The sequence below is a fragment of the Argiope bruennichi genome, chromosome 4, assembly GCF_947563725.1.
Source record: "Argiope bruennichi chromosome 4, qqArgBrue1.1, whole genome shotgun sequence".
In the NCBI taxonomy this organism is placed as follows: Eukaryota; Metazoa; Arthropoda; class Arachnida; order Araneae; family Araneidae; genus Argiope; species Argiope bruennichi.
This window is the reverse complement of record NC_079154.1, coordinates 35,628,367-35,655,918: the sequence shown is the minus strand read 5'-3', so window position 1 is coordinate 35,655,918 and position 27,552 is coordinate 35,628,367. Positions and strand designations below refer to the sequence as shown.

Below are 27,552 nucleotides of genomic sequence, written 5' to 3'. Positions count from 1 at the left end.
GTCTGTGCACATGTTAAAAACCAGAGGGAGTGGTATTTCCGAAATGTGCTTGCCTAATATTTAATAAAGATGTTATTCCCGTTCCCTTCTTATATCCCCTTCTTATCTCTTCCCTTCTTTTATTCTTCCTTTATTCTTATAAATATATCTCCTCTTCTTATAGATGTTATTCCCGTTCCTTTCTTATATCCCCTTCTTATCTCTTCACTTATTATTATTATTATTCCCTTTTTATATTTATTAGAAGAAAGGAAGAATAGAAGAAGGGAATAATAATAATATTTCCTCTTCTTATAGATGTTATTCCCGTTCCTTTCTTATATCCCCTTCTTATCTCTTCACTTATTATTATTATTATTCCCTTCTTATATTTATTAGAAGAAAGGAAGAATAGAAGAAGGGAATAATAATATCTCCTCTTCTTATAGATGTTATTCCCGTTCCCTTCTTATATCCCCTTCTTATCTCTTCCCTTCTTATTACTATCCCCTTGTTATATTTATAGGAAGAAGGGAAGAATATCTCCTCTTCTTATAGATGTTATTCTCGTTCCCTTCTTATATCCCTTCTTATCTCTTCACTTATTATTATTATTCCCTTCTTTTATTCTTCCTTTCTTTTTATAAATATATCTCCTCTTCTTATAGATGTTATTCCCGTTCCCTTCTTCATTGAATACTATAAGTGCCCGGATTTTTCTTTTCAGCATGCCACAAATGAACATTTTGTGCCTCTTTAGGGAAGAGAAATAAATATAGATTTTATTCCCCTTTTCATTTGATAGATTGGAAATTAAAATTTGACAGAGAACTACAGTTTCAATTATCAAATCATATACTAAATTTCATTTTGTTAAATCGTTACATTTTTAAATTATTGAGTTAACATGCACGCGAAAGTACAAGCTGATGGTCTCTTTGACAAGATTCATTCAACACTTTATGAAAACTTACACATAAGATGCTAAAATTGCATGATAAATCTCATTTATCCAAGCTGTTGTATAAAAGTTATTGAGTTATATATATATTGAGTTATATATGCATACGAAAGTCTTTAAGAAGAGCTGGTTAACAACTTGATGCATTATAATAATATTTATACAAAATTGGCTTTTCGGGTAAGTAGATATTGTATTTCATTTGTACATGAATAGCCAGGCAGACTGATTTCCTATTAAAAGATTTTGTTCCAAGTTTGGGAGAAATCTACACATTCAAGTAAAGAAAACGTACCGAATTTCTTCCATCTAGATCAAAGCATGAATGTTTGATATAGATTTAGTTTGAATTATAATGTTTACAAATAAATATAATTCCGAAATTGCGTTTCTCGGAAATGGGACAGACAGTTATTTGTATGGACCTTTAGTGTGAATCGAGCATTCATTACTGAATCTACCGTGCGATTATGTATTTTGAGCAAATTTTTTCTGACTGATCGAAATTACACTTTGATACGGAGCTATAGCTGTAGTCACAACATTACATATCAATTTCATTGATTTAATTCTAGCGTTGCATGCGTAAATACAAGCCGACAGAGTCAGCAGTTTGACAGATTTAGTTTGAAATTTTAAAAGAATCTATCATTTCGATGCTACAGATAGTTGCTAATTTTGCTTATCTAGATCGTTATGGTTTGAAGATATCGAATTCAGTTGCACTCAGCCAACAAGATAGGTATGCTTCTTCTGAATAAATTTCATTCGAAATTCACAATAAAACCACAATTTGAAAGCTTATTTTTTAGATATTTCTGCGTTAATTCATGAAAACATATATCTCAAGAATGAAATCCACTCACCAATGTTGAAATGTTTTTTCGATATCTCGCCAAATGTGATAATCATGACAATCTTGTGGTCATCTATTTTTTTATGACTTTTATCGAGTTTATCAAACGGAAAATATATCAATTATAATCTAGATAGGATAATTTTTTATACTCATCTCTTAATTTTGCTTTGTCTTTAAAATTAAAATAATCAATAAGCTTTGAATCATTGAATAATTTTTGCTGCCGATGTTAAAAGTATTGATTTTGTTTAGTTTACTTATCTTATAATTCTGCTGTAAAACTTCAAGGCAAATATTTCGGGATGGATCTTATAATTTTGAGCCAATATCAAATAATTTGGAGAATTTAGGGCTTGGCATCTTCTTCTAATAACTTGATTGAACCAGGTATGAAAGCGATTTTTGGACATTATACCCTCTACGACACATTTAACTTGTACCAGGCCAACATACGTTATTTATGGAATAAGATTTCAAACATGGAACCCTTAGCATATCCACCTCAGTTTTATTTTTGAAAGAAAAAGCAACTGATTTTGTATTCAAAATCAGGTGTTTAATTTACTATATTTGAAGAAAAAAAGAGTTTGCTTTGAAATTGTTGTTGAAATGTGTTATTTATGTGTTCTCTGACATCTCAAACACATTTACAAAGACATTTTATTTAATAGCTCGAAATACTTGATGCAATGGAGAATGTATTTAAAAGGAAACGTAGCAAAATAAAGAATTTCAAAAAGTTATCAAAAAAGTAAAAATCTTAAAAATTTCAAACAGATTTTTTTTTCTGATAACAAGTGAAAGATTTCATGTAAGACTCCACGGATTCATTTTTTAAAATATTGAAAAAATGTTTAAAACGAATTTGAATTATGTTTCTGGAACGTGACTTTTTGAAAGAATATTAAAACTATTTCGTCACCAGCTCGAAAATTGCCCGCAGAAAGATGGGATTTACACATAAAACCGACCAAGTCACGCGCCGCAGTAAAGCAATTGTTTTTATGGCTGGCGTTGCCATTCTGCTGCACTAAATCTGTCTTCAGGCCTGTGATAAATTGCCAGAAAGACCTTTGGTGGGGAGAAAAGTTGTTTGTAAATAAACTGTTTCAATAAAAGCCATTCTCGCTGATAAAGAAGGATTCGGTTAAATTTGTTTTGACGTTGATGGATTCATTAGCAGTTTCGCTATTTTATAAAAAATTTGTAAACCTTATGAAATGTGCAAGTAAAAATATTTGGTAGTTTATTAAAAATTCCGAAATATGAAAAAATCGGAAAGTGCATATTTACCATTAATAAAGGAGTGTATGCGTTTTTTTTAATTTTAATGAATTAAAAGTTCAGAGATATTTTGCAATTTATCCGAGTTATTTTTTTTTTTTCAAAAATCTCTGATGTTATTATCAAAAATAATTTTCAGAGCAATTTGAAATTTTAAAATGGTCCTTTTTACTAGCACAAATTTAGTTTCCTTACAATTTTTTCAATGAATTTTGAAAATTTCTTAATTTTTTTTTGTATAATTTTCAATGTTAATTTTATTGTTATAATGGAATTAAAACCGTTTTTCTTGTTTCATCAAATATTCAATCTCATGATTTTTTCCCCTTTTATTGAAAACAAAGGAATGACAATCTGCTAATTATGCATGAAGTTTACAAGAGAATTAAGTTACACTTGTGCAAAAGACAACGGCTTATTATGTATGAAGTGTACAAGAGAATTAAGTTACACTTGTGCAAAAGACAACGGCTTATTATGTATGAAGTTTACAAGAGAATTAAGTTACACTTGTGCAAAAGACAACGGCTTATTATGATATAAATTACCAGAAAATTATTTTTAATGGCATTAAGGTGCCATAGATTTTAACTCTATTTGGAAGACCATGTATACATTGAAGAAAACATGAGTAAGGATATAAAAATAATACGGTTATAATTTCTTTAAAAAGGCATTAATAGCAATGTTCAGAAGCACCATAGCACACGATAGGACTATAAATTGTTTTTGTAAATTTGAAAAAATGAATTAATAATATAATTTAACATGGAATAATAGATTCACTGGAATTGTTTATTTAATATTACTGTAAAAGATATGAGTAAATGGAGGAGCTAAAACAATGAAAAGCATTGCTGTAAATTATATTAAAATACTTAGAGAATATATTTCTATAAGAAATAAAGTTCTTATCTCTGAAACGCTTATATATTTAATTTGGAATATATATGAAAATGGTTTTTTTCAATAGTTTCTTTTAAAATTACTAAAAAAAAAAAGATTAATTACGGATTAATCTGTAAGTTAAAATAGAGCTTAAATTTTTAAAACGTGTTTTTTAATTAATGTTCATTACCTAAGAAATAACTTCATGCCAAATTTCTTAGCTCAAAGATATCTTCTTGTGGAGCGTTTGAGGATTTTTTTGCATCAACTTCTTCAATTTACAGATAATATGTCATCCAATAAACAACATCAAGCTGAAAAACTGCTCTTATTTTAATTAATCTACAGGTACATTGTCTTCCTAAAGAAATGGTATGTAGCACAAAGCATTTCTATGCAATAGTTGTTAAAAAAGTGAAGAATATTATTTCGTTTCGAATTCTTATATTCTATGTCAGTTTTTTTCTCTACAGTTATTTTCTAGGTTGCAAAACACCTCAAACAAAAATTCTGTGCAAACTACACAATTTATCTTTTATAATAAATATATATTTTTTAAATTTCATTTTTTAAATAATAACTTTGTTTCTGGCCAAATAGGTGTTTTGGTTATTTTATCCTAAAATTTGACAATCGTAGTGATCACATCGTTGAATATAAATAAAGAATAGATAACTGGATCTGAACCCCTTTTACTCAAAATATTTGGATCTTTGATAATCTGATTTTGTTCTCAGATGTGTATTTTACAGCATTGTGTAATGTTAAACATCTCTAAAGCAAACACTTTTATTATAGTAACCTTGCTCTAAATATGTCTAAATGCTTTTTTGATAGAATCCTATGTAGAATATTGTCTACCTGATGCATCACAGCATAAACACTTTCAGCCAAGACCTAGTTAGCGGCGCAGACTGTATCTTAAAAAGAAATGGGTAATAGATAAGATATATTCTGGAAATAAAGAGCCAGGAAAAGTGTGACCTAATTTCTCCTTAAAAGCACCGTTCTTAGTCTTCTAGATTAGATTTGGGTTAGTCGTTTTATGGGCAATTCGTAATCTCTTTATATCTTAGATCATACTTCTTTTATTTTAGATTTATATAATTTTTTCCCTTGCCTTAATTATGTCTCTTGAGTTGTCCTGTCCGAAATGCATTTTTGAATAAAAAATAATTAATATTCTGTTATTTTTTTCGGTTTCTATTGTATAATAATTTCATTTTAGGTTGGAATTTTTTTTAAATTCTTCTAATTTAATTCAGTTCTAATATTTAATCACTTATTACATTCTGTATACAAAATAAAATTTTTGTAAAGGTCAGAAAATTTTAACCCGAGACTCAGATCAGTGTCTGTATTGTACATTTCGCCCGAATAAAAGAACCATTTAAGAAATAGTTTTTATCTGTCCATCTGTAAGCCTGACAATTCAAAAATGCAACCAGCTAGGCGAATGAATTTAGTAGAAGATTTTTGTAACCAAAATTTGGATTTGTATCGAAATTTTTTACGAAATTCAGTCAACGAAAGTCTCTCTATACTGATCTTATTTTCTAGTGGCAAATACAGTTAAAAAAGATGTAAGAAACTAGATTAGGGAAATTTAACATTAGAGATTTTATAAGGAAAAACTGTATATTTGTATCATATTTCAAAAATAAACCAACAACTCTTTCAAGTAATTGCTTATTTGTCAGTCTGCTTATATGCGACATATAAGCAACACAAATCGATGTATATGTTCATAACCTCAATATAACATCCACAACACTCTGGTGGATAAATTTTAGTATATAAACTTTTCACTACAATTGTTAAGAATTTTGGACTAAATCTGATATTTTGTTTGGCTTTGTATTTATTTGCAAAGGTGCATGGAGATGGAACAATTCAGAAACAAAGAGAACTGATAAAGGAAATTTAGGTTATGGTTCGGAAGATAAGAATGTAGCTTAGAATGTAGATCCATATATAATTTTAAATCCAGTTTGAGAATGGAGAGAGAACTCCAGAATACTTATTCAAAATATTTACTATTCTTCTAAGCTAAACACTTAACACTCATATTGAGTAAGCATGCAATAAAACCGTGATTAGAGTATTCATTTCAGTTTTCTTTTGTATTCTTTTACTTATATTCTTAATTTAATCATAACGTTTCTTTCCTAAAAACAAATGAATAACAAATAGAGAATTACGACCTGCTAAATATACAATAAAGTCATGACCATAACATTCATTTTAGTTTTTTTTTGTCGTCTTTTAGGTATTTTGTATTAGGTCGTATTAGGTATTTTTTAATTATTTCTTACAACTCTCACTTAATGACCAATAGAGTTGTTATTTTATATATTGTTTCTACAAAATTGTAATTTAAATAAAGTTTTTAGAAACAAGACTTTGTTTGGAAAGACTGTTTTGTTGAAATGGAACTGGACGCCTCTTTCTGCTCTTGATACAAAATTTTATCTAACAAATTAAACACTAATTAAAGTATTCTTACTGAATTTTATCTCTACAAATATTAAAGGTGAATGCCCGTGTATTGTCGTTGCAAAGACTAGATCTACTAATTAAAATTTAGCAAAATTTGGCAGTTTTTTTGTACTATTACATTAACTTCGTAAATGTAAAAAAAATGCATTTTCACCATTTTAAAATTGAAAAATTTATCTCTTCAATAATACCAAATTAGTTGCCATATTTTTTTTTATCTGGATTTAATTAAAAATGAAAAAATAATTTCATGTACAGTAATGAAATGAAAATAATTTGTATTTCATTGTTGTAAATGAAATACAAATTGTTTTCATTATTGCTATTAATATCTTATTATGGTTATTATTTTCGTTGTTTATAACATATATCGAGTTTTGATTATTTTTCGTACTGAGTAAATGTTTCAGTTTAATAAAAATTTTTTAAATACTATGAGAACGCAGCTAATATTTAATTTCAGAAGTAGGCGGTTATATCATTTAGAAAATTTTTAGTGTTAATGCTGTTTTAGCTTTAAGTTTTGCTTTCTTATAATAGCGATTCTGGTATATTTTACAGAGTCAGAAAAGTTTTCATTGAGTAATCCATTTGATATATACGTACATACATATTATATATAAGAATTTTAATGTACGTGGCACAGATAGACAAGTAATATTACGTAAATCTTAAAATTTACTTGTAAGTTAAATTATTCTTGCGTCTATCTTATATTTTTTACTAACGTGCTTCGATTGCTATGGAGCGTTATGCTACTGGGCTAAAATTATGCAACTGGAATTTTTGAACTTAAATCAATTTCCGTTAAAATTGATCTTCAAATTTTAAGTCAAATGACAGAAAAGTAGAGAAGCTATAGCATAATGATCACAACTATATAAGGCGTCTAAAATATTATGACTCATTGACTTATAATTCATAATTTGAGGTTTACAAATGCTTTGCTGATGGAAACATTCTGATTATGTGAAAAAGATACAATAGAAATTTTACGCAATCAATAATTCCTTGAATCCAGTTGATCGCTAAAAGACAGCTAGTCAAATAAAATGCAAAAAGAAAAAAAATCATTGCTAAAATATTTAAAACTTTAGCGATGCTGGGAGGGAAATCTTTTTGGCATGCTATATTTTTAAAAAAGTTGTATAGCTCTATAGAAGTACTGAAATATTTTTATCCGAGCTTTGCATTTGAATATGTAATGGGTTGAATATGAAATGGTGAAATTTTGTTGAAATTCAATTCCTCCAGAATATAGAATTGATTCAGAAGATATGACATCAAAATGTTAAACGAGACGAAAAAAGTAATGCATTCATTCAAATACAGTAACAAGGAATATTTTCTATATAACTGGTGAGTTTTATGAAAACAATATCGTATTACAAACCTAAAAAATAACTTTAAAAATATATATTTACAAGAGCTACATATTATAGGTTCATCTTTGCCTTAAATAAAAAAAAAAATTATATTATATACATATAATTTTTCCTGAATTTCCTCTTGGATTTTCTTTGTTTTAAAACTCATTATATTAAATATTAAAAAGAGTTTGGAACGGAAAATAATAAGCTTGTGAACTCGCTAGCTATGACGTCCTCGTTTCCATAGAAACAGAACAAACGGCATACGCAAAACCAATTAAACTTTTCGAAATTATTTACCGTTTGGCATTTTCCTTATTTTTTTTATGCTTTTATTCTTTTCAACTCGCTAAAGATCTTTTTTTTATATTTTAAAGAAATGGGCCCATTAATAAAAGTTTATAAATTTAAGATATTTTTCTGTTGATTTTACATAGTTCATGGAATTCTTATGATTATACAAAAAAATAATTTAAATATGAACTTATAAAGTTTCAAATTACATGGACTTTGGTGATTACACAGGAAACATGAGCAGAAATCTTTTAGGGCATATTAGTTCTGAAAAAATGTTCTAAAAAAGTTTTTTTTTGTATAATAATGATTGAAGAAACATGTATGAAACCAAATATATCAGTTAAATAATAAAAGTATTTATTTAAAAATTGGAAAAAAAGATGTTTCTTGATTAAAAAGAATAAAAGGAATTATTAAAAAAAATCTTTTAATTTAGATTTTTATCAAATAGTTTATCCAAAATTTCACGGAAAGATTAAAAAATATATTATTCAATTCCTGTATTGAAAAATAAGCTACATTACTTCTCTTTAAATGCTCGGGTTCGACTTCTAAATAGCATGAAATGTTCGATTTTTTTCACATTTTGAAGCATTAAAACAACTGTACATTTTTTATAAATGAGTTATCACTTTTTCTTTAGTTCCGGAAATGTAGAACACATTTCAATGAGTACTAACTTTTTGCAGCATGACTTTCATTTTTTTCTCTTATTTTTAAGAACACGATAATGTTAGAAACTGGCGTCGTTTTGTGAATTGTAAAATACAAAATTCGGTATTAGCTAATGACGAAACAGATAAAACCGGCCTAAAACATCATGTCGCGATAGTTCAGATTAGAGATTAGAATTCCCCTTTTATATTTTTATGGAAAGTGACATGAAAGATATTTTAGGAACTAGTAACTGAAAACAAGTTTCAAAAACAAAATATATAAACTATTTAAATAAAACAGCACATAATTGCCAATATAATAAATTATTGTTTTTATGTTGTACGTCGTTGCATGAAATTAGTAAGACCTTCAAAAGCAAAATTAAAAAAGCGTATTTTAGTAAAAAACATTTTATATGAAAAAAGAATGAATTATAATTGAATGCTGCTATTGTCGAAGTACTCTCATTATAAAAATATTTTCCCATATAGTATAAAATTGTCTTGAAATGCTTTCTTTGTGCATTTTTATTTTATTTTATTCTGTAGAAAGAATTCTTTTAATCGATTTTTTGTTCTCTTCTTTTTGAGTAAAGTTATGGAATTTCGTACGTTTAAGTGATCTCAAATGGAATACAAGATTTAAAACATACCATTACTTAATTATATTTTGACAACATACGAGTGGCGCCATCTGTTAGAAAATTCAACAAAACATGAATTTCTTCTTCATAGTTATATAATATTTGTAATTACAATGTATGAATTAAGAACTAAGAAGTAAGATATTATTAAATAATTAAATTTTACTTTTTAGTAAAACACCTTAACTACGTGTTTAAGATTTTAATGTGACTTTAAAAACTGCGTTTTATTTATTTTTTCAGGAGACAATGTAAGAAGTGATGCCAGAACAGAGCAACGATTATCGGGTGGTTGTGTTCGGTGCAGGAGGTGTTGGTAAAAGCTCGCTTGTCCTTAGGTTCGTAAAAGGATCCTTCTGCGAAATGTATATACCTACAGTAGAGGACACCTACAGACAGGTGCGTTTACACTTTATTTTATTAATGGAATGGAGAATTAATGGAATTTCTGAACTAAATTGAAATTTCAACATATCTGCCTTATGATTAATCATGTTGAAAGATCCTTCATGTCTTACTACTGTATTTTTGTGTTTTTATGCAAAATAAAGTGTCTTTGCCCATTATTGAATTTGTGGAAGTTTTCATCATACATCAAGTAGGCGAATTTGAATTTTTCTGTAATACAGGGTGTTTATAAAGTCCCGGACCCATTTTGATGTTTAATAACTCATAAAATAATAAAGATAGATTTAAATTAATAACATAAATGGTTAAATAGACTCAAAAAGTTTCATGACCCTTGTCAATGAACTTCCACGTGTGCCCCCTTCGTCGCACGGAGAATATCAAGTCGATAGTCAATTTCACGCCAGGTAGCGACAAGCATGTCGGCATCCACAGAGCCATTTGCGCACTTTATGGCGATTAACAATGCCAGAAACATGAAAGGATGCTTCATCGGAGAACATTATGCTCTTCAGAAAATCAGCAGCATCTTCTATCCTCCTTAGCATATCTGTTGCAAAGGCCATCCTCCTAGGTCTATCGTTCGGTTCCAAAACTTAAACAATTTGAACTTTGTATGCATGCAGTCTTAATTTTTTCTTAATAACCTTGTACACCGTCGAAATTGGCATATCCAATTCTGTTGCCGCTGATCTCACAGATATTCTAGGATTGTGTAAAAATGTCTCTCTGACACGCTCATCATCAAAATCACTTGTGCAAGGACGTCTGGAACGTTTCTTATCTTCGATACTTCCAATTTCTAGAAAATTCTTTTTCCACCGCAAGGTGCTGTTTTTGGATAGAGGATCTTTTTGGTAAATTCTTCTGAAATTTCTCTGTGCTTGCACTATCGATTTCATTTCTATGAACCACCATAAAATCTGTGCTTTCTCTTGTGGTGTATGCATTCTCCTTAATATCCGCTCGAATAAAACATCACATACAAAAGTACTACATAGAACAAACACATCAAAAGTAAACATAACATTGCAATAGTTGACAAAAACAAAAGAGAGAAAAATGCAATTAATAAGCAGACAATATTTAGAAAAGTACAGATATTTAGACTGGAAAATGAAATTATCTGAAATTGACCACACGCGCAGACGATATTTACAAAAGTAAAAATATTCAAACCTGAAAAGGAAAATATATGAGTTATTCCATCAATAAATGTCATAAGTGTGTTTATATCTTTATTATTTTATGAGTTATTAAACATCAAAATGGGTCCGGGACTTTATAAACACCCTGTAAATAACACCATTTAAATTGAAGTCACCCAATTATTTCCTACCATTATCATTTATCTTAAAATTAAAAAAAGATCACATTTTTATTTACAGCAAATTAATTTTTCTATGATTTTTTCCAAACTCTCGTGAAGAAAAATTGTGTTATAATATTTTCACTTTATATAATAGGGTGTAACAGAATAACAAATTTTAAATAACTAGAGCGAATATTTTAATACTTATCATAAGACTTGACAAAAATCTTTAGACGGTCAGCTTATTAAAAAATAGCATTTATCTTAAAATTAAAAAAAGATCACATTTTTATTTACAGCAAATTAATTTTTCTATGATTTTTTCCAAACTCTCGTGAAGAAAAATTGTGTTATAATATTTTCACTTTATATAATAGGGTGTAACAGAATAACAAATTTTAAATAACTAGAGTGAATATTTTAATACTTATCATAAGACTGGACAAAAATCTTTAGATGGTCAGCTTATTAAAAAATAGCATTTATCTTAAAATTAGAAAAAGATCACATTTTTATTTACAGCAAATTAATTTTTCTATGATTTTTTTCCAAATTCTCGTGAAGAAAAATTGTATTATAATATTTTCACTTTATATAATAGGGTGTAACAGAATAACAAATTTTAAATAACTAGAGCGAATATTTTAATACTTATCATAAGACTTGACAAAAATCTTTAGACGGTCAGCTTATAAAAAAATAGCATTTATCTTAAAATTAAAAAAAGATCACATTTTTATTTACAGCAAATTAATTTTTCTATGATTTTTTCCAAACTCTCGTGAAGAAAAATTGTGTTATAATATTTTCACTTTATATAATAGGGTGTAACAGAATAACAAATTTTAAATAACTAGAGCAAATATTTTAATACTTATCATACGACTTGACAAAAATCTTTAGACTGTCAGCTTATTAAAAAATAGCAGTACCCGCATTGTACTTTCCACGGTGAAATAAGAAACACACAATAACATAAATCAAATTATGCATAGAAACTAAATTGGAAAATAAATAATACTACTTTTGTACGTTTATGTTTTTTTTTCGAGAGAATAATATCGTGTGCTCAAATACAAAAGATATAAAGTGAAACTATTAATTAAAAAATGAAGCAATAATAAAAAAAAAGAAAAAAATTGGGAAGATTCGTGCAAGTGATGCTATTAAAATTTAAATTATGTAAAACTTATTTTCGTCCAACATAATCTAAACCAGCGAAAAACTAAAATTCCACCACCACTCAGAGTCAGGGAAGAAAATATTTAGTTTCTACTCTAAAACTTAAAATCAATAATAAAAGGTATTTCGATCGTGATTGTTTTTAAATAGGAATGCATATTTGAATTATCATCGAAATATTTTTAAAAGGCAGCAAAATTAGAATGTAACTTGCAGGTGTTTTAGTTCTTAATATTTTTGTAAAAAACTAATTATAATTCAAATGTTTTCCCAAACGCACACAATTAAAGTTTGATTCCAAAATCTTGCCTAACAGAAAGAAAAGCATTTTGTAGTAAATGGTAGATTAATTTTTACTTTCTAGTATAAATAATGTAGGGAGAGCAAAGTAATTGTCAAAAAATTCGAAAGAGAGATTTTGACGAATCCGCGTTTTTTAGAAAAATATCCGTTTCTCTGTGAAAGTTAACTCAAAAATGCTTGGATCTAGACAGGTGAAATTTGGTATACGGTTTTTATATCAAATTTATAGATTTATATAAAAGTTTGAGCAACATCCGCTCAAAGGATGTCTATCTGTCCATTTGTTTGAATATAATTTAATACGATTGCTACAAAACGAAGAGAGCTAGATTTATAAAATTCGATACACAGAATTAACATCTATATTCGGGATATCATATTTTAAGCAAATCCAATAACGAATTGAACGTCTGTTCGTATGTACTTTTAGAAATATGTAAATACGATGACGCAATGCCCTAAATGTATTAAATTTGGTATAGGATTTTGTGATTACAAGTTTTGTGTCAAATTTTTGTTTCAATCGATTCTGAAAAACGCATCTAAAACATAAATTCGATTTTCGGATACCATTAATAGTATGCTAAAAATTGACCCCCCCCCCGAAAAAAAAAAGAATTGATCAAGGATCAAACGATAGATTCGGAAAAAATACTAAAGGTTAATACTTTGTACGTAATGTACATCAGTGCTGGACAAAACGTTCTCGGGCTTCACAAGTTTATTAAAGATTACGGGAGAAAGTTTTCGGAAGACTGCCGATATTAATTTCTACAATCCTTAGAAACGATAATATTGGCATACACACGAGAAAATCACTCCAAATAACACAAAATATTAAATGAAAATATTTGTACATTGGATTTTAAAATCAGAGTTACCTTGAACCATTACTACAATTAAATGCGTGCCTAATTTCATAGCTATAAGTGCAGCTTGTCCTCACACCACAGGCACAATATTTTCGCATACACAGTCATTTTCTTTTATAAATATACACTAATTCTTCAACATATTTCAAAGCATTCTTTGCTTTTTTCACGTCATAACTGAATGGTGTGCCTGTCTAGACGGTCTGTAATATACTTAACAATCTCTCGGATATGGTTGTCATAGAATCATTGCCACAGCAATTTTCTGCTGACGAAAGCTGTCATCGAAAATCCCATGCATTTGGAGAGTGCATAAAAAATTCTCTCTCTCTCTCTGTATATATATATATATATATATCGCAGAACAATTTAGATATAAGTATATATTAACATCAAAAGTTTTAATTCTGTGCAGAGAATTATTTTCTATCCATAATTTATCACGAATATTCAAATCAAAATTGACCACTACAATCGGTTTTTAACCTTTGCTACAAACCAGCATGAAATAAATGTAAATAACAGGTGAAGCTTATGATCCCATGATTATTTTTCATTCATGCTTAGCTCTATCGATTTGAACACAATAGTGAAATAAATAATTGATTAGTAGTGATACAAATAGAAATAATTATTTATATAAAAAGCTCTTTAGTATACGACATATTTAAAATGAACTAAAACGTATTAAATAATTTTTCTAGCCTTATAAGGATTTATAGCACTATATAGATAGCAATAAAAATTGGGATTTTGAATTTTTAAAATTCACATACGATTAAAATTATTAGTTTCGTTATTAATTATTAGTTTCGTTGACATATAAATATATTTTTAAAAAAATCAAATTCTATGAATTAAAAATTATTAATACTATAATGTGTGTTTTTAGAGAGTGATTAAAATTGCTCTGAAATAAAATATAGCATAATTATTAATTATATAATAAGGTATTAATTGCTTTAAATGGTTATTTTATTCACCATTTTTACATATAAAGAATTAATTAATAATTACGGCTGATTGTTCAAGAATTTTATTATTTTGGTCGTATTATCATAACATACGAATTAAAAATTAAAAAAGACATATTTTCATCAAGTTGATGAAATAAAAGAATAGACCAAAATAAATAATCAGCATTTTGAATATGTCGAAAATTGAAAATGAATTACTGAGTTATTAAAAGAGGAAAAAATAAAATGCAGTGACTGAAGCTGCAAAATTCTTAAATACGCCACTGATGGAGACAACGGGATTTCGTTCCATGGGAAATTCCAACCTCACAATCTCCTTAACCTGGATCCCAAAAAATATCAATATATATCATGTGACATACATGCAGATTTATTGGAATGATGAAAAAATATAAAATAAAAATATAAGAAGAATACAAAAATTAAACTTATTAAAGGTTTTAAATTGGGCTTTTCAACAATACAATGCGAAAAACAAATACGATGAATAGGAATGTTACGTTTTTATCAAGACATGAGACGGCAAATGATACTTAAGAATTCGATATATTAATAATTCCTGATATTGCATGTAACCAATAACCTGTCTAATACCTAAAGGCTGCAATAATATTGAACACATTAGAGAAGCAATTAAAAATATAGTTCAGATAAAACCAAACACGAAAGAAACTCTCTATCAAACATATATTTTTCATCTTTCCTTCTATTTAAAGCATTTAATGGATATAGAAATTGAAAAAGAGAAGTTCAGATGCTTTGCAATTTCATTGATATTCAATGCTACACAATTTATTGCAATCTTTGTTAATGGCTGAAAGATATTTTAAATGTATGAAATCACATTATTAATTTCATTTAAATAAATAAACAAGACATATAAACGTTAATCCATTAGTTATTTTAATGGCAAACAATTGAATTTTGTCTGGAGAATTATGGTTTCATATTCCATTTTATTATGCTCGAATTTCATGCAAATTAAACACAAAATGGATTTTATCTACATTATACATGGATTATATTTCGCTATTGAGGGATAAGAAATTCTTCTTTTGGTCATAAATGTATTATTTTTAATCTTTCTAGGGCCGTGGGAAGTATGCTTCAAACCAAATTTATAATTCTTTGTATGAATTTATGTAAGTTAGCATAAATTCTGACACATTTTTTTAGAAAAACAGAAACTTAGATGCTTTAGTTCTTCATTTCACACAAAATGATGTGTCTTGATTTGTTAATTATTAATTAACCAAATTCATTAATGAATCAAATTAAATTTATCTAATAAGCTAAATGAATCCCTTTTCTTATTGTAATTTCAAGCCTAAAAATATTTTAACATAATATGACTAGAAAAAAATGGCCCTTTAAAGGGTTAACTTTTTCCTTTCTAAAATCTTGCGAGTTTAAAATAGTAGAACACTGGAACGCTCAACGTTTTTTTTTTTTTTTTCAAAAGTAAGAAGAATGTCTTACCCTCCCCCCCCCCGTTGAAAACCGCAATAAAAATCCGTGTTTTTATGGATTTTATATATAAAATAGAACCGTGACATTTCTCAAAAAACCTCCTTGTACCGCAAATCCGTCTGAGCCGTGGTATCAAATGAAAAAATCAAATGCTTCGGGTATTCAATCAATCACATTTAACAGAAGAGTTGATGGGTGGAAATTTCGTAATGATATCCAAGCGTCTCTGGCGTCTGTCGGAGTTTTGTTGTACTGGCGTTTGGGGCTCTTGAATATTGATAGAGTTGAAGCATTTCATTGATGTTTTATTAAATTTATATACATGGAATTCAGAGATATGTTGTTGTGTTTGGTTCTTCCTTTTTTAGCAGGTTTCACTGAAATGGGAATAAAAAATTATAAATCTTGACAACTGCGCCCTTATTTTCCACGACGTGTGATATTTTTTCAACTGTCTAATAAATAGTCAGAGAATCAGTTTCAAAATCAGAGACAAGGAACATAAATCAAACGATAATGCTTAACAACTAGATATGTATGGGTAAATGAGTGATTATAGGAGATTCCGAAAAGAAAACAGGTTGAGATTTTTAATTTTAGATAAAACGGTGGGCATGATCTCACCTCGATTTATACAAAATGACAAATTTTGTGTAAAATCAAATAATAAATTTTATTTATTTGTTTTCGTATTACTTTGAAAAGAATCAAGAATGCATATAAAAATGTTTTCTTAAATTATTTAGTCTCAAAACTTATTTGCAATTTTGTTGCTTCGATTACACGCCAAGTTTTATTTATCTTATTTGTTCATATACAGATAGACAGACAATCAAATATGCAATTTATATGTGAAATGCTTGAAATTAAAATTAAACCAAGATTTCAAAAATTATGAACAGGATTATATTCCAAATTTTATTCATCGCGGTGAATTTCTAACTTACTATTATTACTTTGAGATTTTTGTGTCTCTTTGTTGCGTGCTCCTATGCATTAATGAATAATTTCACTATACAATCACAAAAATTGATTTATCCATTAAGAAAATGCGTTTATGAAGTAAGTAAATGTATTCTACGAATCATATACTAGAAATTATTAATTTATATAGACTAGGTAATAATAATAATTCAATAGGATTTTAATAAAATTCCTTTTATGCTAAGAGCATTATTCAATAAAGAACATGGGAGAAAAGTTTGCTTTATTAAAAGCCTTTTAGTGCCAAGTCTTCCAATGTAGCTCTTACTAAATTATTGAATTACGATTCTAGGACTTGATTAATTATGCTACCGTCATATGCCATCTCAAATGAATAAATAAATTACTTATACTTATATTTAATTATTAAGATATAAGCTACAATTTAACAAAAACAGAGTAGGAAGTATTGTTAAATTGAAAATCTCATTTCGTTGGACATCAGAAATGTTTTAGCATGGATTTATCTTTATCTGGAAAGTAAAGTGTTACGAAACAATTCAAAGATAAAGCAACAATATTTTAGAGATAGTTAAAATATGAAGTTATACCAATCAAATATCAACCCGTAGATGTAAGTCAGTGTGTATTGAAGTTTATTAACATGTATAAAGGAGGAATTTACTAAATTTCCCTGCTTTTTTTGAAGATGGAGGTGAGATTTATTTAAATACTACCAAACTTTTCCTATTTTTTTATGTCGCATACAGTCTAGCCGAATTATCATCAAAGTATTACTGTGTTGTAAAAATGTATCACAAAAGTTTTATTAAATGTAAGCAAAATGCACATAAGAATATTCGAAAATATGTTTCCATTCATTTCTATTTTCACCCAAATGTTTGCAATACCGTTAAAACACTGATTCCACACCATATTAGAATGTTTATAAACTTCTTTTAGTAGGGATTGAGATGGAGAAAATACTCCTTGTTTATATTCGATTTATTTTAAATAGAAATGAGTGAATAATGTCAATAAGACGAATGGAAATTTATATTTTTATCGCTGTTCGTTTTACTTAAGTATACCTAGTAGAAATGCATTTATTATGAAAAATAGGAAAATGGTTAAAGTACCTTCCTGGTACTAATAAATTATTATTTATTATTACTTCAAATTACTATTATTTAAAACAATATTTCGAATTATCATTATTTTCAAATTATTTCGAATTGTTATGTATGTATTATACATTTCATCGCAACAAATTATTTTACAAAATTTGAAAATGAAAATCAAAAGTGGAGTCAAAAATTCTTTTTAAAAACTTAAAATGGATAGGTAGTACTAACAACTATTTTATTTACAAATTCTTTTACAACTACCCAAACCTTACCGAAACAATCACAATTTTGGTTAGACGGTCACAATATTGGTTGACGACATCAGACATTTTATTTATCAGTCTATTGTTATATTTCATATTAAATTATTTATAAGTTGAAAAAACAGAAAATCTAGAATTTTTCCATTAATGGCTGGGTACATATAATAATTTTATTCATAAAAATTCTTTTTAAAAACTCAAAATGGATAGGTAGTACTTACAACTATTTTATTTATAAATTCTTTTACAACTACCCAAACCTTACCGAAACAATCTCAACTTTGGTTAGACGGTCACAATATTGGTTGATCACATCAGACATTTCATTTATCATTCTATTGTTATATTTCATAAGTTGAAAAAACTAAAAATCTAGAATTCTACCATTCATGGCTGGGTACTTATGATAATTTTATTTATGAATAAAATATTTCATGTTTTCTGATCAGTTTTTTAAGGAAACGGTGGACTCGATTAGGTACTTTTGAGAATTATTCACTTAGAGTTATGAATTTTTTATGTACATGCATTAAAATATATATACGTCAAATTTCTTTTTAAAATGCTTTGAATTAAGAAATGTTATTTTTTTAAATTAGAAGATATATAACGTTTTAAAATTTCAAAATATTCCAGGTGACTCCATTTTTAATGCTTTTCTATTATTTTTTTCTTTTTGACCCAATATAAATTTATTTGGTATAAAAGTGTGAATGATTTTGTAATTCCAATTAAATATTAATTTTTTAGAAATATTTTTATGCATGCATACTGAATTTTCATTAAAATTTTATGTTTTTCGGAACTAAAATTAGAATTTTAACTATCTAAAAGAACTCGAAATATACGTAATTTTTAATGTTTAACCGAAATCTGTATTATTAATTCTATTTAATTTCTTCAAAAATTAGGACACCAGAGACATTTAAAAGATGTTTAAATTTAATTACAGTATCATCTTGAGGAAAGTAATTAAAACGTGTTTTTTTAACTTTGACTTTTGAAATATTCATTTTATTCAATAATATATTTTATAATGCTTTCTTAATTGAATATAAGCATATAAACTTAGTTTAATATAAAAATTTAATGTTTCTGTTCATTTTTGTTTATTTCAAAGTCTACTGTCCCCTTAATATCGTTGAAAAGAAACTAGGTGATTAGTAAATATATGTTTAAGAAGCATCTTCTATAAGAAACAATATCTTCTAACATTCCTGCAAGCCAGAATGCAACGTAAGTTGATAGCTGCCCTTATCTTCAAACTCTGGTGTCCACTTCCGACGCCATTCAATCGAGGAACATGTTTGTAGCCAAGCGCAATGAATTCTGCCGTCACTGATATAAAGCTGGAGAGACAAAAACAATGATTGATCGACTTAGGCTGACAAAATTCTCGGTGTTCGAAACAAATGCCAAGCTAAATCGACCTGATTGAAGTCTCTTGTGATTTATGAAAACAATCTCGGTTGTTTTCGGAAAGTAAATGTGTTTCTAAGTTTGATTGTGAAGGATGTAGCAGGTGACAGAGTGGAAAAAATTAAAGGAGATTTCTATCTGTAGAATGATAATGTTTCAAATTTGAATAAAATTTTTCTACTAAACATTTTACTCAATTTTATAAGAATGATATTCTAATCTTCAAATTAAATTTAATATCGTTGCAGTTTATTTGCATATGCAAACACTATTTAAAACAATATAGCAAAATTTGCATAAAATACTTTAAGAAATATGATGATTGGAAAAAAAAATTGAATGGACATAAAGTTTGTGTTGCAGAAAGGTTATTTTTTTTAATTATGTTTAAAGTGAGTAAAAATGTTTTTTGAATCATGACATACGCACTAAAGTTATTGAAAAAAAATTTTAAAAAGAATATTTTGAAGTCAAAATCTAACTGGAAAATATATGAGGGTTAGCAACAATTTGTTTTCAGCAGAAACATACGCATAAAATCAATTATAAAGCTTCCGGCATGCAAATATTTTTTCGCTTGGGTGAGTTATTTTAACTGAATAAAAACTAAACGGTCTCCTCGAAGCTCCTCTTGCCTTTTTCATAATAAACGTAATTGTTTATTATTAATCACATGTCATTGGCGAACAATAGTTTTAAAAATGGTTATAAGGATGCGATTTTTGACAATTAATCGTTGAGACGCAGTTAATATACAAGTACCAGAATCTTAGATGCCCTTTTTTATCACCGATTGAAAGCAAAATCTGACAAATAACTACTATTCAATCATAAAATCACATAACAAATTTCATAAATTTAAGTCCTTACAATTATCTGTATGCAAAAGCAGAGACCGACAGATGGTCAATTCTTTGACAAATACAGTTCAAAATTTGATAAGGATCTACTATTTAGATGCTAAAACTGAGAACCTAATTCCATTTACTTAAGTAATTACGCTTTTGAATTGTTGTGTTTATATGCATTCAAAAGTAAAACCAATTGACAGTCAATCACTTGATGGATATGTTTTAAAATTTGATAGATATCTATACTATATGTATTAAATTTTTGATCCAAATTTTATCCATCAAGTTTCATTTTGTTGATATCGTGTTCATTTGCAATCAGACAGCAGGATAGACAGAATTCCTCTGAATGGATTTCTTTCACAATTTGATAAAATCTATGGATTTGATGTGATACTAAATACCAAATTTTTTATAGCTGAATCAAAGCGGTTTTGAATTATTTTGAATTGTTTTAAAGACAGACATCATTCCAAAAATGCATTTTTCCGTCTCAAAGAGATCTGAGCGTGAAGATCTTCAAAATCCAAGTTCGAGTTTTTAAAATTCGTTCTGGAATTTTTGAACTTTGCAATACTTTTTTTTTATTATTTTTATTCTTTATTTGTGAAAAAGTAAAGGAATTAATTAGGAAATTTTTAAGGTTTTTTTTTTGTCATTTATAAATTCACAAATTTGCAGTATCTCGGGTATGATGATTAGTAGATTTTCTACAAAGGAACAATTAAAATAATATTCAATTAAAGTGAAATAAGAGATTAAAAAATTAAAATCATCTCATATCTTGTGTCATCAAGTATCAAAACATACACAAAATTGAACGTATCGAGTTTCAGCACAACCTAATTCATAAGGCTACGATTCGATTTTAAATGACAATGATTTTAATCGTTAGTTATTGAAGAGAAGAAATTTTAACACTTTAGCCATTAAACACTTTAAATGCTGCTCACACAATATGTGTGTGATGAAACCACCGAACGTTATGTCTATGTTTGCATACATTGAAATATTTCATAAATTTTTTTAAAAATTAATTCTTCAAAAATATTGCCGGCCTTTGGCAATATTTCACTGCTCAGACATACTGCCATTAAAGTGCTAATACAGATCTTGCTTTTCAAACTTATTTTTTTAATGTTCAAACACTGCCTTGATGCTGATAATGTTGAAGTCAGTAAAACTGCACGAACAATATTATCCGATAAAAGAACATTATATCTTTAATAACACATCTGCGATACGTTCAGTCTACAGACAGTTTATTGATTGATTGATTTACTGGATTAATGGTCCTAGTTGGAAGTAAATTAAGGCCACTGCAGGCGTTACCCAGTAAATGAAAATTGTGGTCAAAGGACATGGGCAATCAATCGAAAAATTTAACGATGTGCAGTCTTATATATTTTTGGAATAGCTCTCATGTGTGAGAATATAAAAAAAGTTTAGTAATAAAGAACTAAAAGTTTAGTAATAGAGAAGCAAAATATAGCAGGTCTAAATTTATACGAATTGTGTATTTAGTGATAAAGAGCTCACAGATAATAATGAGATCAAATATTTTCAAATCATGAATCTAAAGAATATCTTTATTTTTTCAAGTTACTCGTTGACAAGATAAGTATTGCACAACATTAAATAGACGCATCTATAAAGACAGTCCTTTCAGATTTCCAAAACTAAACCCTATTACACATGTCTGGGATTCTCTTAGGAAGGCTATTGCATTCCCCCAAAAATCCTCCAAGAAATGTAAATTTCCTTTCTATTGAAGTGCAGCCACATACTACAGAGACTTTTCAAATATTTAGTATATAATATGACGGACCATAAAAAAAATATAACCGAAATAGAGCAACGACTTTTACTTTGTCTTGCATTTGAACAAGAACATTAAATATTATTACGAATATTAATATTAAGAATATTATTTACGATAATAATTATGCAATTTGGATAATAATTACGATAATAACTATGAAATTTGGATAATTATGATAATTATGCAATTTGGATAATAATTACGATAATAACTATGAAATTTGGATAATTATGATAATAATTATGCAATTTGGATAATAATTATGCAATTTGGATAATAATTACGATAATAACTATGCAATTTGGATAATTATGATAATAATTATGCAATTTGGATAATAATTACGATAATAATTATGCAATTTGGATAATAATTACGATAATAATTATGCAATTTGGATAATAATTATGATAATAATTATGCAATTTTTGGCGGAGTTTATTCTTATTCATGGCTGAGAACACATAGCAATTTTTATTAAAGTGAATCATTAATTTTATAAAATAAATAATTTTGAATAACAATTGCGATTCTGTGTGTTTACATTCTTATAATCTCTGATGGAAAAAAAATCCCAAAATATTTGCTATGATTGCATTTCAAGGCAAATTATTAAATGTATATCAACTATTTACTCAGAGATTAAGCAAATTTTATAACTGCAACTTCAAATATTATTGTATTGACAATGACTTTCTTTGCAGGTAATAACGTGCAACCGGAACATTTACACACTTCAAATCACGGATACTACAGGAAGTCACCAGTTTCCTGCAATGCAGAGACTGAACATCAGTAAGGGGCATGCTTTCATTCTTGTTTACTCCATCACTAGCAAGCAAAGTCTAGAGGAGCTCGCCCCAATCTACGCTCTTATCAAAGAAGTCAAAGTAATTATCTTTCTCATTCATAAAAATGTTCAAATAATCAATTCCACCCTTCTTTGTTACAATTGTAAATGTTAAAGAAAAAAGTGAATCCCTATATGAGTCAGCTCTGGTGATTACAAATTGGACGTCAGCTCAAAAATGACTAAAATATTTATAGATTCACAGTTAAAAATCTACTTTAATGTTAATAAAAGGAAGAGTTCCTCATCGAAAACTTTGTTCCTAAAACTGCTTTTCTTTCTAGTAATGAAAAGCAGTACCCACTAGTAATTAAGATGTACCCACTTTAATAAATAATTTTTGTTAGAATAAATACTTCAGGTTCATGGATGTTAAAATATATGAAAACGTGTTTTCCCCTCATCAAGCATATGCATATAAATGACATAGTTATCTGAACTGAAAAATAATGTTTTATAAACAAGAAAATGAAAAAAAAAATCGATTAAAATATGCCGATGGCCTATAAGAAACTCCAAGTAAATTATCCATTGGAAAAATCAAAGTTTCAAGTTTTATATTAAAATAGATGCTTGCTTTTAGTTTTCAATTTTCGATTTCTTAAAAAAAAGTTTTAGAAATTTTTGTTAAAAGCGATAAACGTTTTAGTGCCACATTTGAGAATGTAATTGAAATATTAATTATTTAAAGAAAAATAACTCGCATTCAGAATTTTTTTTTTAATAGCAACTGCAGAAAATTATGTATGTAACCATTTATCTGGATCGAACATCAGCAGACTTCTGACTAGGAAAACTAGGCAATTGACAAGGGCTGCTGAGGTGAGGGTGCCCTGAGGCACTACTATTAAAGAAAGTTAATACTAAAATTTCAAATACATAAAATTTAAATAAATACAAATTTATATATAATAAAATATTGAGACTAAATATGCTCACAAGGCAATATTAAAATCATTATTAAATAAATTATTTCAAAAAGCATTTTCAAAGTAAATGATAAATTTAGTAATTAAAATAAACTTTAAAGAGGATATTCGTTTAATTGAAGTTGACTAAAAAATTTTAAAGATAATTTTAGGTAAATTTATTTGTATAGTTTGTAAACTTTCTCAGATTTGACCATAAATAATTGTATATAAAGATGTAGAGTAAAGCAGTTATAATATTTTAAAATGAACATAAATTTGTACAAGGTATTTTAAAATTTATTAACTAATACACGTCTTCTTGTACACTTTTTTGCAGTATCTCTGTAGAGTTACGAGCAGCAAAATGGTGTTCGAATTTTCTTACTTATTGTTCGAACTTAATTTCTTCATGCCAACCCGATGATCACTGTTAAGTTTCAGATGGGAAATATTCCACATCAATGCAGTTATCAACATTTTAGCAAGTTATCGGTAGATAAAAATAAAATGTATAATTTAAATTTAATAATATTAAATGGGAATTGAAAATAAGTGTATTGCGAATAAGGGAAAGAAAATGAAGTATTGATTCTGTTGATTGTGTTTTGGAATTGCAAAATGCATTGTACAATCATTACCACGAATATCTTTTTCCCTGAATTAAGTTCATTAATATTCTTTGTAAATCATTAGCATTTACAACCTAGAACTTATGATGATGTACAGTAATTACCAACCCAAACTAAACCAACAATTAATCCAAAACAAAAACGAAATAATACATGTACAAAACCTGAAACAATTATTCACAAATATTTCTAAAAAATTATCGCCATGAATAATTTTTTTTTCACTCATTTATAATTTTTTTGAATATTGTTTGTGAGTTGTTGGCATTATTAAAACCTAAGATAAAGCGAAACAGAGCTAATATACTGACCTAAACTGAACCAACAGTTAATCCGAAACGAAAATGAAACAACATACGTATAAAACCCGAAACAATTATTCGCAAATATTTCTAAAACTTTGATGATGATGATGTCGTGTTCGCGTTACCACGGAAAGGGGGTACGATAGCTTCTGAGGGTAAAGACCCCTGAGCACCCGAGGGCAGAAGTCTGACTTCTAGCTCATATGAAGATGAAATTCACACATTCGCTTGCACGACCCCTTTTTACAGGGGGGCGCATTCACACACCTCACAGATAAAACACAGATTAAGAACAACCATGCCCGAACCGGGATTCGAACCCGGGACGCCCAGATCACGGGGAAGATGCGCTACCCCTATGTCAGGGTGCCGGCTTCTAAAACTTTATACCCTTTAATAACAAACAAAAAATATGTTTTTTTTAGGGTAATTTGGAAGGTATACCCATGATGCTGGTTGGAAACAAAAATGATGAAGAGGAAAACAGAGAAATCTCTTACCAAGATGGAATGAACCAGTCCCACAAATGGAATTGCAACTTTATGGAAACCTCAGCGAAGAACAACACCAACGTGAAAGAAATGTTCCAAGAACTATTAAACATGGAAAAATCGAGGAACGTGAGCCTACAGAGCGAGAGACGAACTCTTGCCCAATTCAGGAAAGAAAAAATGAAAGGGAAATGTTTGATCATGTGAACCATCGAATCTTGTACGAGTATTATTGAAAATGCATCCAATTATAAGATACAGGACGATTATAGGAAAGGTGCATACGTATTAATCTTTTATCAGTATCTAGTTTGAGTTTCATAGAGACTGTATTGAACTGACTACTATCTGTATTTTTGAACTGTTTATAGTGAATATATTGAGTGTTATTTGATGGTTTCAGGCCCAGTAATAAGAAGGGATGGCCAATGGATTAATATCAGATTTTTAACAAATTATTACTATAAATTATTTAATCAAAATATAATCTATAACTTATATCGAATCTAATCAGTAATCGCCTGATAATCTTTTATCAGTATCTTATTTGAGTTTCATAGATACTGTATTGAACTGACTATTATCTGTATTTTTGAAGTGTTTATAGTGTATATACTGACTGTTAATTGTAGGTTTCTGGTCCAGTAATAAAAAGCTATGGTCAATGAATTAACATCAGGTATTTAACAAATTATCATTCTAAATTATTCAATCAAAATATAATCTAACTTCTGTGGCAACGACGTATGAACTGTATAGAGATTTATTGTTATTTGATATACTTTTTCGTTAACTTAGACTTTTAAATCATAGAGACAAATGATGATGGTTTAATGGGGTTTTTTTTATTTGAAATGGTCAGATTTTTGCTGTTATGCAGCAAGATTGAAGAGATTCATTAAAAATGGAAAAATAGGTGATATATAGTCGTTTATTGGTTTATTCTGCTTCTTCCCTTATTTCATTAATGAGATATAGCTTTTAATTTTATAATTGTGAAGAAAATAATATATTTTTACACAATACTTACATACGGAACATAGAATATCTGTTTTTCAATTATAATTCTTAATGCAGTGAACTTCCCAAGTAAAAACAGGCTCACAAATGGTAGGCAAATAAAGATTTAAAGCTTTATCCCAAGTGGCCATAGAACGTATTTTTGAAAGTCAAATGACAAAATCAATATCGGAATTATTAGGCAGCTCTGGAAATAAATCAACATCCTTTAGATATGATTCCACTGATGGCTGGTTCTATTGAAGCAACACTTAGAATCTTAGAAAAGGGATTTATATATAACACGATTGTTGCCACCACTCACGCCTGACATTCTGACCATCAATCCAATTAGAAGATGCCTTCTTTATTTTCCCTTAACGATAATAGAGAAGGGATGATATGATTAGACAGTAAATTTGAAACACAGGCAAACAAACAGCAACCAACTAGTTACGAACCCGATGATAAAACGGTGCATGGATTTTGCACCAATGATTAAGTTCATTTACTTGATGAGCAAATTTTAGGCTACATTGATTCATTCTATTACAACCAAGCGTAATTGACAGATTGACCTTGAATTTCAATTTAAAAGTTTCGATTTTTCTTCATCAAATCTGTATACTAAGAAGAAATTTAGAGTTTCGTGTTTCAGTGTTCGATTCTTAGAAATGAGAATGAAAAAGGATGGCATGAACATTTTGAGAAGAGCTGAAAAGGAATTGGAAGCACCCAGCCAAAACAGAGACTCTTAAGACTCTTACAAAAATACACTTATTTAAAAAATCTCATTGTTTAATTTATTTGTTCTTATTGAATAATTTACATCATATAGTCGAGAGCATCTTTTATATCTTCATTTATTGCTTCTGCATTTCGTGAAAAAGTGGCTTCAAAAAGTGTATGACGCATGTCTCACAAACTATTAAATAACAAACACATGTGGCCGATGGTATATTCAGCTTTAGATTGCCAAAATTAAGATCGATAGTATCTG

The 27,552-nt window shown here is 28.1% G+C and overlaps 1 protein-coding gene across 1 annotated transcript in view; it reads left to right on the top strand.

Annotated features, from left to right (window-relative positions):
* The window catches only part of LOC129965877 (GTP-binding protein Di-Ras2-like), a 138,624-nt gene extending 112,623 nt beyond the window's left edge, over nt 1-26,001 (top strand). Inside the window, exons 2-4 of the mRNA XM_056080127.1 lie at nt 9,681-9,836; nt 23,072-23,257; nt 25,488-26,001. Coding sequence (XP_055936102.1) covers nt 9,699-9,836; nt 23,072-23,257; nt 25,488-25,760 — 597 coding nt within the window. The 5' untranslated portion in view covers nt 9,681-9,698 and the 3' untranslated portion in view covers nt 25,761-26,001. The remainder of the gene's footprint in view (nt 1-9,680; nt 9,837-23,071; nt 23,258-25,487) is intronic.
* Nucleotides 26,002-27,552: the final 1,551 nt, after the last annotated feature.